This window comes from Thunnus maccoyii, chromosome 20, assembly GCF_910596095.1.
Source record: "Thunnus maccoyii chromosome 20, fThuMac1.1, whole genome shotgun sequence".
Classification (NCBI taxonomy): domain Eukaryota; kingdom Metazoa; phylum Chordata; class Actinopteri; order Scombriformes; family Scombridae; genus Thunnus; species Thunnus maccoyii.
The window spans coordinates 7,299,622-7,313,511 of NC_056552.1; the positions used below are offsets into that span (position 1 = coordinate 7,299,622).

Sequence of the window (13,890 nt, forward strand, 5' to 3'; positions counted from 1 at the left end):
GTTCTGGCTGGGAAGTGAGAAACAGAAGAGGACAACTAGTTAGGCAGCACAGAAATGGCAAGAAGTCCTCGGTGGTTTCAGGCCAGAGGCTAATGCCAGTGCCTTCACTATCTGCGTATCTGCCTCCAACCAGTGTGGCGTCTGGCTGCCACAGGGATGAACTGGGGACCAGCTCGACATCTGCATGTGCTGCTGTGGCCTAGTTCAGACTGCGTTATTAGACTCTCGACTGCTCTCGCAACTCTCCACAGCGCTGATAAGGAGAGAGGAGGAGAGGAGACCTTATTTCCAGAAATTACTTGTATTGGATGCAGAGAGAATCGAGAGAAGATGGACTGCTGGAGGATATGGGGGTAAAAAAAAGTGTTTTTATAAAATGCTCAGAAATGATTTTACAGCTTGTTTATGCGTGAATAATTTCAGTGAAGCAACGCAAAAACAATCAATTAAAAACATCAATTATATTTGTTATTATGATTATTTATTCATGACAACTGAGCAAACATCTGCTGATAACAGCCATGACATGCTGCTGAAAGCTCGAGGAAGTAAGTAGAAATGTTTTGTCAAATTACAATTTCTCACTCATAAATATAAGTCCTGCTATTTAGCATTTATACGTAGTATATTATTTGGTTTATAGCACACTATATTGTAGTTTTAAGCAGATATAAGTGTTAATTAATGTATTTGTCAACTACTGTAACTCTTCCTGTAGATACCAATAAGTGGAGGCTGCTGTATAAACAGATAATACATGACAATATAGTAAAAAAAACACAGTTGTAATAATATAAAATATGGTCTTCATAGGAGAGGTTATAATTGTTGGCAAATGCTGTACGTTAATAAACACTTACAACCGCATTATAGTGTGTTATAAACTATTTATTAAATGTTTTATTTAGAGGTGTATTAATGCTAAATATGGAGACAAGCCAACGCGATATGAATGATGTGTATAAACAGTAATAAAGTTTTATTACACACTTGAAAGATTTGTTCATTTATGTGATCATAGATAAAACAACTTTTCCTCATAAGAGGTCATAAAAACCACTTTTACAGTTTGCTTATGTCTGCCTACAACTACATCACAGCGTGCTAGAAACAATTCATCGAGTGTTACGTTACTGCTTTAAAATGCTAAACTGGGGTGGTTGAAGTGTTGCAAGTCAAGTTTAATTATTTATAGAGTACATTTAAAAACAACATAAGTCGACCAAAGTGCTTCTGTGTGCACGCGGACTAAATCTGCTTGATTTTCGAGTGCGCTGATGCATTAACTCGTTGGAAAAGCATTTTGTTTTCTCTGTTTTTAATTAGTTTATTTGGCAGTGCTATCTCAGCGTTGTAGTTTTTTTTAATTACTTTCTATCTTCTCCTGTTAGTACAATATTATAAAGTGAATCAATTTCTGGTACATGTCTGCTAAAAGCAAAAACAATATATGTTATATATGACAAATAGTGTGTAATACACTCTATATACTATTAGTATGTAATATGAAATTAGGTCACAGTGTTTGAGCCTGTCTTGTAACTGAAACTGACCATTCACATTCACACCCCCTGATTGATTTGGACAGTTTATATCACTCCAATTTGACGGTAAAACTTGCTTGTCAATTTCTATTTTCTCTCATACGTTCATAAAAATCCTTTTCACAGGCTCACAAACGGCGATTTACATCTTGCAAGGTGTGAAATTATTCCTGAACGTCGTCTCTCCGGCCCAGAATCTTTTAGACACTTTTTTTTTTTCCGATCCCATAGAAATAACAGTGATTTCAGCACAGCAGCATACTGTGATGGCAATTACACCACCATGCTTGGGCAAAAAAAAAAGCACGACAAGCAGCGAGAAAGAAAGAAAGAAAGAGAGGAGAGGAGAGACCTCTAGGAATGGTTGCTGGGCATGCTGTCTGGACCGGAGATGCTGATCGCAAGTGAAATGAGGTGAAAGGAAGGAGGAGGAGGAGTGAGTGGAGATGGCAATAAAGAGAGGGAGAGGGTTTGCCATTGGAGGTGGAGGTTGGTGGACTTGTAGTTTGCCTGGCAACAGTGGCAGAGAAAAAAAAAAAAAAACCCCGTCAGTGAAGAAACCAAGATTAGAAACACCAAATTGCTAGTTCATTCAGCACCTCGAATGACAACTTTTCTCATCACCACCTTTTCTTTTCATGACCTTGCAGGCATTATAAATCTGTTATGTGAGTTTTGTCTTTTTTTTTTTTTACAGAAAACTTTTCCCAAACCCAGTGAAACATAAATTAATCTGTTTATGGTTTATAGTGTTTTTGGTTGGTTCTTCCTTCTCTCTGACCTTGCAGACTCGGGCAATCCTGGACACCTTGGTCTGGCTCGGGTAGGCAATCTGCTCCTGGCTTCTCTCCGTGAAGAAGAAGTAAATCTTGTCATCGTCACCGTCTCTCAGCAGCACAGAGCCTACAAAATCTGCCTCTGTACACAAACACAAACACACACACACACACACACACACACACACATCAGTGCACATGCCCAAACACAGACCTATTAGCAGCCTAGGATGTGTCTCCTTGGAAACTAAAGATGGAGCTTTTAAGTATGATTGAATCGCCACAGCTAAGCCAGTTAGAGCTGCAGTGCATTTTCCCCTATAGTTTTCTGAAGTGATTTTCATTTTTCTGAGGGAGACGGCTTTTTGTAGTAGCAGCAAGACATCTAATGAGATCAAAAAGTGCAAAATGTCGATGAGTTTTAGTCTACGTTATATAGTAGTTTACTGTGAGGGAAAAATATATAAACAGAAACAGTGTCTGACTGCTGCTATGTTGCAAACACATTTATTCGATACTTATTTGTCGTGTTGTATTTACCCAAGAGCCACCTGGTGGGGGCCTCCTCTGTCCTGAGGGTGGGGAAGGGGAAGTTCCTGCGTACGTCTGGCGAGCTGCGGAACTCGTACTGGGAGGCGGTGAACATTTCGCCGTCTGAGTAACAGATCATGTAATGTTTCAGTGGATGGACAAAGAAAAAAAAGAGAGAGAAAGTTGGCAATCTGAGATAAATCAGATGTAAATGAAAGCTGTTGGATCCATGCTCAAATTGTTCAAATTAATAATGTCTCTCCTGAGTCTTCATTTTATTCTGTTGCACATATATTTAAAAGATAGGTTAAGATAAAGTCTCTCTTAATATAATATTCACATGCCAAATGTACACTGACAGAGTTACTGGTTGCTGTAATCATCTTCAGCAGTCTGTGTTAGTCAAATGGAGTTGGTTTGTAGGTTTATTTTTGCTTGTTTGTCTCAGTAGTGATAACAATTAATGATATTTATACAGCACCTTTCAGATAAAGTGACAAAATGCTTTACAAGGGAAAAAAAGGATTAAAATATGTCAACACTACAGTTATATAAAATCAGGCAATTAGAAGCAAATAAATAAGATAAACCGGTGAAATAAACAAATAAAACAGATAAAACTAAGCCCTATCATTAATAAAAAAATATATATTTTTACAGATAGGCGTTGAGAAGCGATTTAAAAGATGTTACTGAATCTGTACGACTCAGACAGTCCTGGTGGTCTCAGTAACAAACGTACATGAGACCACCAGGACGCATCACTCTCAGCAAGGAAACATTGATTTTCATACTATAGACTGTAACTTTGGAAGATAACCATTCGATTTATCCAACTTAGTCTGCAGAAGCCTCATATTTGCCTCAGCTGAGCTGGATGGAACAAGGACTGCACATTTTGACCCAATTTCTTATATTATAGTCATGTTAGTACAGAAAGAAGGCCAGTATGGAAAGAAGGAATGATTACAGCAACTCTTGGCATGTGAACATTGTATTAAAATGGACTCTGATCCTTTACTATAAACATTAAAAACATTTTTCCTTCCTTTACCGTTGCTCTCTAATCAGTTGAGTCATCTATTGAAGCTTGTGCAGTGTTGACATATAATATATATAACCTCCCTTTTAAAAAAATATTTTGCAATATATTTAAATATTTTCTATATTTTCTAATGTTAACCAGTTGCATGCCTCTCTAGTCTAGAGCTTTATTCTCTGCTTCCCTCGTCTGCCTGCTGCTTTGACTACACCAACATACTGTTCATAGAATAGATAAAATGCAAATTTGGGAAGCGTACCTACAAGGAGGCCAGTGTATCCCTTGGCTGGGTCATACGGACACCTGTCTCTGCCCTCCTCAAAGCCTGAGGAGAAGCTGAACCGCTCTGCATCCTTACAGAGAGGAGTCAATGAATCTTTTCATGTCAATTATAGTCATAATTGTGCTTTGTAGTGTACTGAAATGAAATCACATGGAGGTCTTACTATATAAGCACAGAGAGGTCTGAAGGCGTTTGTTCCGCAGACGTACAGGTGAGTCTCGTTGTACCGCTGCAGAAAGCGGATGTGATTGTAACACTCTGTCTGCAGAGAACAGGGAACAAAACAGGTTATTTCTGGAGAGAACACAGATCAGTCAATCTACTACATGCAAAAAGGGGCTATTTTATGCAAATAATTAATGAGGGAGGTTTCAATGCCCAACGTCCAGTTTAGCGTTTAATGAAAAGTGGATTGAGGATTATCTATTTTACTGCTGTCAGAAGTAATCCCCACATCACAAAGCAGAAATGTTTAATTTGTGTTTTCTAATAATAAAGATTTTAGAGGGTTTTTTTTGCAAAGAAAAAGTGTATAAGAGTGTAGAGATGCAGCCTTGTACCTGATTGTCTCTGCCTTTGTTTAGACACTGCTTCTTCTGTTCAGGGGAAGCATCCCAATCAATCTAAAAACAATGGGGGGTAATAAGGATGACTCAGATAGCTCAATAACTAGAGAGTGAAAAATAAATAGAAAGATCTATAGATAGACAGAGGAAGAAGAAAACAGGTGTGTGATAAACAGAAACAGAGAAAAGAGAAGGACAGCACACTTAATTTTCTGGCTGTGCAGCGAAACACGTCACCGAGTTCTGACTCTCTTCAGTAACCCTTAAATAAACGCCTGGTGCATTTAATCCGATATCCATAAAATTGGAGGAACACAATGGGATTTACTCAATCTGCTTAAGGCTATTATTAGTTAGTCCTCCTTTAAGGAAATAAGAGTAAACTAGTGAAATGGGGTTTGCTCTTTTCTTTTCTGAAATTAAGTGATGATCTGTGGAAGACGCTTTGCAGCTTCTTGGCACACTCACTGTTAGGTTTGCAGGTGTGGAGATGTCGGAGGTGTTGAGGGCGTACAGAGCTCCTCTGCCTCCCACGTACAGCAGCCCGGCCTCCTCTTCCAGCAGCAGGGTGCTGTAGTTCCGAGAAGAGCCGTTGAAACGAGCGCTGCCCAACAGGCCTGGAGAAATGCAGCATGACACATCACAACAAAGGTTTTCTCCAAATAACTACGGCCTAAATATGAGCAAATATGACATTTGATGTGGTTGTTTTTCATGGTTTGGGCTAGGCCCCCTAAGGGAAATCTTAATGCTATAGCATACAGTGATATTTTGGATATTTGGATTCGGATTTTGGTGTGTTTTTGAGTTTGTGGGAACAGAGAGCTAGGTCCACAACAAATTTTGCTTAAATGTTTATATTCTAGGTATATGTAGCACTGTAATATCTCTGTGTTTGTACAAGGCAATTGTGGGCAAATAAAGGAGCAGAAGAAGTAACATTTTCTCAACTGAATTTCCTGGAAATTTCTCTTATCAAGACATAAAATATATTGGCAAAGGCATGTGGGCAAGGTGCTACGTTTGATATGGTTTGGGCCCCTTAGTTTCAAAGGATGCTACAACATACGATGATATTTGAGACATTTGATATTGCTTCCAATTCCTTGGCAACAAATTCAGGAAGGTGTTATGTGCACCTATAAAGAAATGGTTTTCCTAGTTTGGTGTGGGAGAACATGACTGGCCATCACATACAACTGACCTCAACCCCATCTGACACTTTTGTGATGAACTGGAACACCCACTGTGAGCCAGACCTCATCACCCAACATCAGTGGTGACCTCTCTAATGCTCTAGTGGCTGAATGGGAGCAAATTCCTGAAGCCAAGTCCCAAATTCCTGTGGAAAGTCTTATAGCAGCAGATTAAAGCTCATAGTTTTGGAATTAGATGTTCGACAATCACATATGGTGTAATATTCAGGTGTCCACTTACTTTTGGCCATATATATTTCACACTTTCAATTTCAAAAATCAGAATGATTTGCTGTTGAAGTGACACTAAACTGCAACTGACTCTGATCTAATTCAATAGATTTGATTGAAATTTATGGACTGTGGAAAATAAAATAACATAATACGTCAGCTTGCATTGCTGGCTAATCATCTATGTACTTCCAGCAGTTACGCTGTGATCCCCTGGCCCTCCCAGCTGCTCTGGGCCCTTCTCGCTTCATCAAGACAATGAACAGGAGAACAGATTAACCACGACATGCAAGCAGGGCCCTAACACCCCAGAAAATCTATTGGAGGGGGACAAATATAGGTTATCTTATTACCAGGAGCTGGGACACGCTGCCATCGGTTCACAATGAAAGGAGAGGTAGGAAAGGATGGGAAAAGGAGGATGTGCGCTGATTAATATGCCCATCTGCACTCTGCTGACTCATATTCCTCAGTGTAACATTGTCGATACCTTCAACTAACCCTGTAGGTTTTCTGTTGACAGCTGTTGTGTCTGCATGCTTGGTTTTTTCTACTTCTGTATGTCAGATTGATTTAATCAGACATTAATCTACATCTGCATCTAACTTTTAGTGCAGATCAAATCACTCTAAACCTCCTGCTGCACTAACACCGAAGAAGATCTTTCATACACAGATTGAAAAACAATGTCCTCCTTTTTCAGTGTCTCACAGCAGCAGAGCAACCTGACCCATTTCTGAGGTGCTACACCAGGGGTGTGTTCAAATATTTAGTGTTGCACCAGGCCAATTATTTTGCAATGGATAAATAATCTATTTTTCTGTACTGAGAACAAAAGATTAACGACCAAAAAACATTAAATTTTATACATACTATTCCATATTAGAGCTAAACCTAATTTGGGTCACTTACAGTATACTCCCTCATCAGCCTCCTTCACACACACACGCGCGCGCACGTACACACTCGTGCACACACAGCACTGACGATGATGATGTTGTGGCAGTACTGCTGATGCGATGTGGCAGTACTGGGGCACGATTCCTGCTGCATGCCCTAAAATTTTTGCCTCCCCTGTGCCCCCCATCCCCACATTCTCCATTCAACAGTGCTCCCACTAAACACTCCAGCGACCCCCCCCCCCTCATCTCCCAGATCTGCCAGTCTTACCATCATGCAGTCACACTAAGCGTGTTCATCTGGGGTGTGTAGACTGGGATTGCTCAAGTAAGTGTGAAGTGTAAAGTTAAGACTGAAGCTTTTACACCAAACTACAGACTGCAGTAGTGCATTTGAACCTGGACATCCTTAGGATCGGGTATTGTTTGAATTCTTTTGATACTGGTACTAATAGGATAACTAAAATTTGGTACTCACAGCAAAATCATACATTTTATTTTACCTTAATTTGACCCCTTGTTTGTTTTGGTTGTCCAGTGCTGATATGTTGAGTTGACAGCTAAGACAGAGAACATTGTATCCATCATAACAAGACTTTTCTTCCATGTAAACTAAATGTTCTGAAATGTTTTATTTCTGAATTTGTGGAATTGTACATTATGATCTGTCATGTGGTCATCCTGGTTGTTATTGTCTAGTCTCTTGTTAGCACATATGAGCTGGACACCAGAAAGATGCAGGATACTTAAATAAACAATTCAATCAATCAATCAATCTACAAAACCCTATTTTTCCTTTAAAAAAGACAGTTCTTAATTACATTAAGAAGTTTACCACAACGCTTAGTCCATATCTGTTTTTAAATCTAGATTCAAGACCCATCTTTTTAGCCAAGCCTACAATTAACTCATCTTTTTTGGGGGGTTTTGTTAGTTTTTTGCTGTATGTAAAGTGCTCCTGGGTTATGTGAAAGACGCTTAAAATTAAATTAATTATTTATTAGTATTACATCTGTGTTAAATGTTTGACAATAGACAAGTGGCTGATCAAAGAATAAGTTAATAAAACTACGAACTAGAGTTGAAATGATTAGTTGATTACTTGATCGTCAGAAAATTAATGGCCAACTAGTTTGATGATTGATTAATCATTAAAGTAAGTTTTAAAGACAAATATTCTCTAGATACAGTTTCTCACTTGCTTATCTTCATCTCATGAGATACTGAACTGAATATCTTTGGGGGGTTTTTTGACTGTTGGTCAGAAGAAACAAGAGATTTTGAAGACGTCACATTGAGTTTCGGACATTTTATAAGTCAAACGAATAACCAGTCAATTTATAAAACAATCAGCAGGTTGATTGATAATAAAAATAATAGATGGCTGCAGCTTCACTAAAAACAGTACTCAAAGAATTCAATGCCAACTTTTGGTATTTGACGGTTTTCAATACTTAATCCGAAGAAGCTTTAAGGCTCAATAACCAGCTTTAGCCATCCACAGAACAAATATCACACCCACATGTGATTATTGATGATCTCATTCCAAAACCAGAGGCATTAACAGCCCCGACTATTCTGGGAAGGCTCTCCACCAGATTTTGTAACCTGGCTGTAGGGATTTACTCCCATTCAGCCTCAAAACGGTTTCTTTACGGACGCGGCTTTGTGCACGGAGGCATGATGAGACAGGAAACGGGCCAAACCGTTGTCTAAAATATCAGTGTACGTCAGAAAATATGTGTACATAGAGTATCTACGTGTCTGTTACCACACATTCAAGACCTAAAACTATGGATTTAATGCAAAAAAAAAAAGATGAGTAATGTTTCATTGTACACAAACAGAATGAGACAAAAATAATGAGTTTTCTGCTCAGAAACAGTCGTGTTTAAGTTGCTGTCAAACCAGTTAAAGGATCCTCCAACTCAAACTGGAATCCCTGTTTGTGGGAAAACAAAGAAACATGACGACAAACATTCTTTGAGGGTTTGAATTTACTTCATTACATCTCGTATTTTCTCAACTTTCTCGCTATAATTCATGATGACCACGATGATAATGGGGACGACAGCGAGTCTCCCAGGGCGTTTGATCTTGCGTAATACAACACGATGAAAAAGTGGTTAGAGTTTCCCCCGACATCACATGGGAGGCGTCTTCTCTCCCACATGACTGGCTGCTTGTCTAACTGTCACATGGACACGCTGGGCGATGACAGCAGCACTGCGAGAGCCCGTCGACTTTCCAGAAGACCAGAGACTGAGTCACACTGCTCTCTCTCTCTCTCTCTCTCTCTCTCTCTCTCGCCGCCCACCTTCCTTCCTGCCAGCCGTTTCTTACTGGTTATATCGCTGACAGCCAAAAAGCCACTGGGACCCTCTCACTGGTCAATAGTTAGATTATTATCATACCGGCCTAGACTCATTATACAGTGACAGGAAGAATGTCACCGCATACAGCTCCTGGTAGAGGAAACAACCCGTAGAAGTTACAAAACATCAACTCTGCAGCTTTTTAAAGAGCAGTGACATTTAAAAAAAAATACAGCATTTTAACATCGTCAGTCTGAGCCATTAGTGCACGGTAAATATTATAAGCCTCTGCATTAAGAGAAAGAGGCTGCTGTTCTTTCAGCATTAGTGAAGCTTTCAGAGCAGGTGGTAAAATTTGTGAGAGACAAATTGTTTCCAACATTTTTGTCTTCTTCGGTAATCTGGGAGAATAAACACTCTTATACAGAGCAACAACAACAGGGTGTTTTTTCAGGAAATGTGCTTTTAGGTTTGATTACACTGATAAAAATACATGGAAGCCCATCATCTCAACCTTGATCTCATTTAGTTATGGAAATTATATGCAAAGGATCACAAATATCTTAAAGAAAGAGCAAGCAAAGTCTTTTAGTAGAGTGCTCAAATATCGGTATTGGTGCTATGGGTTATATCGAATGTGCAGAATTCTTATGTGATTATAGCATCTCTTAAGTATAATTACGGGTTTATTTCAACTTCAGTCTTATTTTCATAGTTTGAGCCATCATTTCTTTTATGTGTGATAATACTGTACTCAGTAATTTAATTGCTGAGATTGGGGAACAGCTCAACATCACTACAATGCCACAAAAACATCAGTAAAGGACAAACACAGCTGCAGTCAAACAGGTTGTAAACAAACTCCAAGGTTAGCCAAACTTATTTGTCAGAAAAAGCGAAGGCAAATGGTAAACAAGTTTAGACAGACTATTTTAGCAATGTTGCCACATTCCCAGATCTCGGTAATTTCTTTTTGAGTATAATGTTATCATAAATGACGACAAAAGCTATGAAAATAAGACCAAATTTGTAATAAACCCAAGCGACAATTACCCTGGCCTGAGACTGAAGCCAGTTTAATTCCACCAACAGCACCAACTAGACGCTGGCTTGAAGCTGAAACGTCAACTTCTCTCTGGAAATACTGAGTCAGTCATTTTTTTCAATGAGTCATTATGGTCTCATTCGCTAAATTCAGGCCCCCTCAAAAGTGTGTTAGGGGTCATTTTGGAAATTATTGCTCCGTTTGACGACTCATAGTAGCTTTGATGTCTGCCGTGTGGGTGTTGACTGACAGCTGTGATTGACAGTTTGCAATATTTCAGTAAGTTTAATGTCACTTGATTATGATATCTGCCCTGTTAGCACAATTTAGCTAAAGTAGCTCATGTTAGCCTGAGTGTGCACCGCTCAGTGTTTCCGTTAAACTAGCATTTGTTCGGTCTGAGGTAGCGGGGTGTGTTTCTAGAGCGTGGAAGGCAACACCTAACACTCCTTATCCGGAGGGTCCTGGCTCCGAATGGAAAAGATGGCGCTGACTATAAGCTGCAACCCTGGGCTTCAAACTGGCTCCGATCCAAACCAATAGGTGATGTCAAACCTCAATACATCCATCTTTATACACAGTCTGTGAATAAACCACAATTATCCATTCTCAGTGTCAAAGAGTATTCAAAAATTCAATTTTAGTGAACCGCACTTTCTCACAAACTGATTCCCACGGTGACAATGACGGCAATAATTCTATAACTCTCAATAAAATCTACAGCTAGGACTGTATAACTGCCACCTATAATTTCTCATAATCCGTCATCCTCAGATATGAGTAAGCAATGAGCAACTCCTACGACACAGCCAAAGGTCAGGACACGCTGGGGGGGTGGGGGTGGGGGGGGGCTCTGGCATGAAGGGACGGGAGTCACGCAGCAGGGCAACCTCTCACACACACACACACACTCAGGTGCATAAAAGGTGTGCACACAACAACTGAATCTGTACATTGATAAGCAAAAAAGAAGAGAGGGTGACAGAAAGAAAGACAGATAGCAAAAACACACACACACACAATAATACATGAACAATAAAACATCGTCCTTCTCACTAGCACGCTGCATGTTCTCTGAGATTACGTTTAAAGAAAGTTATGCAAACATAATGCCAGCCCAAGGCGATGTAAAGAGCCCATTACTCGTGAGTCACCCGAGAGTGAGCAAAAAGCCTTGGTCTCTATCTTATAAAAATAGTGTTTGCATGATATAACAAGCGCAGTGCTTGATGAGAAGGACTATGATGACATACAAAATGTCCCTGGCCCCCCCGAGGCAGCAGAGGCAGAGCGACCTTGATCTCAGACCTGTCATGATTCGTGTGTTGTTTTAATGCGGGCGACACGCTGACTTGTTGGCACATTTTTCAACAACCTGACACCCCTCGATCTCTGGTCACCCAGATTTATGACGGGGAGAAAACCAATGTTCAGTTTAGTATGAATCACAGAAGTGAAAATCAATGGGCTGCAATTACAGCTGTGCTCTAAAACCAATCTGTCAGCGACCTGAAAAAAGAACAAATAAATTGGTCTTTTTTACTCGAACACACACACACACACACACAAAGCTTCTGCTTAGTGTAGAAAGTACAAATAAACAACCAGATAAAGCCCATATAAAAGTGCTATTTTATGCAATTTCAATATCCTACAAAAGGACTGAACAGATTGTCATATTCCTTGTTATGGTGACTGTTATTTTATCAACATTATCTTTATGATCACATCTGTTTTGTTGTTGTTTACTTTCTTCATATCTTTATTTGCTTTGTTATAAGTCTGCGTGATTATGAGTATGTGTTGTTGCTTATCTTAGCCAAGAGGCTTCAGTAAAAGAGATATTTATTCTCAGTGAGGCACTTTCTTGTTTAAATAAAGTTCTTCTTATACATTATTTATCACTGACTTGAAGAGGAATACTGATTTTACACATTAAGGTCAGTTTATTAATAATAGGAAGAACTAGAAAGCCTTTGAGTTTTATAATGTTTTGTGTGAAGGTTCTGTCTCTCACATACACTCTGGTTTGCAAGGTAAAAGACTAAAACGATAATTTCCCATCAAAATTTTAATTTTCCCCCAATTTTCTGTCTATATTTGACAGATTGTCTTGTTACTGTAGGCCTACTGCTCCGTGCAACAAGCTGTAAACCCAACATTGACATATTATGACCTTATAAGATTTTAAAGCTGCAGCGATTAGTCGATTAATCAGTTTGTCAATCAGCAGAAAGTTAAATGGCAACTATTTTGATAATCAAATAACCATTTTCAGTCCTTTTTTAAGCAAAAATGCCAAATATTCAGTGGTTGCAGCTTCTTAAATGTGAGAATTTGAAGCTTATAAGTGTCGTACATGATAGTAAACTGAATATCTTTGGTTTTTAAACGATTGATCAGACAAAACAGGATATTTGAAGACGTCTCTTTGATCTTTAAGAAATTAAAACAATTAATCAAGAAAATAATTGGCAGATGAATCAATAATGAAAATAATCATTAGTTTCAGCCCTAATAAGATTGTTATGGTGAACATAAAATTTATTAGCAGTCTTGTTTCTGGCCACCTGTGTTCTTCTAAAAACAATAATAAATAATTAGCTCAAAGACCCCAAAGAGCTGAGGAGGACTACGCAGTCGGATGATTATTCTCTGTGGGCTCATCACTGCGAGCGACCTCTTTCTTTAACGACAGAAACATAAGCAGTATGAAAACATAGCAAACATATTTCCTCACCATTAGCATAGCCATGAATACACTAAGTCAGCAACAGACCCATGAAGTTGACCTACCCTTCCCTGAAGCCACTATTATGCACACACACACACACACACACACACACACACACACACTGTTACTTGTGCTTTGTTACAAAATCAATGAGGAAAGTCAACAAAGCGCTGAGGTGTGCCAGAAGCCTCTCAGCCCGCTGTTCGGTTTCTATTTACTGTTGTCATCCTGTATGCACGTGAATGTATGTGTGTGAGTGTGTGTGTCTGTATGTGTGTGTTAACGCAGACCCGCTTGTGTAACTGTTCAGAGTACATCGTTCGATGATGTCACGATTCCTGCCTCGCTTCTGTGTCTCCCTACATGTTCCCACTTCCCCCGTGGCTCTCTCCCTCTCTCTCTCTCTCTCCCCGTGTGAGTGGAGACAGGTGTGCTGGCGTCACAGCAGAGCCCCACCAGCTGCAACCTGCTCCATAATCAAGACCTCTACTTATACTAAGCCCATCCAGATCCCGGGTCTCTGTCTCCTGTTCTCCACAGTCCCGTCTGCTCTGTCTCCGGTCCCTGTCTCCTGTCCCTCATCTTATCAGTCCTGCTTCCCTGCCCTGGACCCTTGTTCTTCTCTGCTTTACCCCCCCATGGATAACGCTCCACACCTGCTCCCCTTGCCCCAGCTTGCCTCAGCTCCCGGTTCTCGGAAACCAGCCCTAGCCCCAGGTTCCCAGCTA

At 39.8% G+C, this 13,890-nt stretch overlaps 1 protein-coding gene across 2 annotated transcripts in view; it reads right to left on the bottom strand.

Annotated features, from left to right (window-relative positions):
- Positions 1-13,890, bottom strand: part of sema4gb (sema domain, immunoglobulin domain (Ig), transmembrane domain (TM) and short cytoplasmic domain, (semaphorin) 4Gb) — a 42,574-nt gene that overhangs the window by 16,326 nt on the left and 12,358 nt on the right. For both annotated transcript variants that reach the window (XM_042396973.1, XM_042396974.1), the window contains 6 exons: positions 5,211-5,359; positions 4,737-4,799; positions 4,340-4,438; positions 4,153-4,246; positions 2,861-2,974; positions 2,326-2,462 (listed from right to left, as the gene is read on the bottom strand). In XM_042396973.1, the coding sequence (XP_042252907.1) occupies positions 2,326-2,462; positions 2,861-2,974; positions 4,153-4,246; positions 4,340-4,438; positions 4,737-4,799; positions 5,211-5,359 (656 nt within the window). The remainder of the gene's footprint in view (positions 1-2,325; positions 2,463-2,860; positions 2,975-4,152; positions 4,247-4,339; positions 4,439-4,736; positions 4,800-5,210; positions 5,360-13,890) is intronic.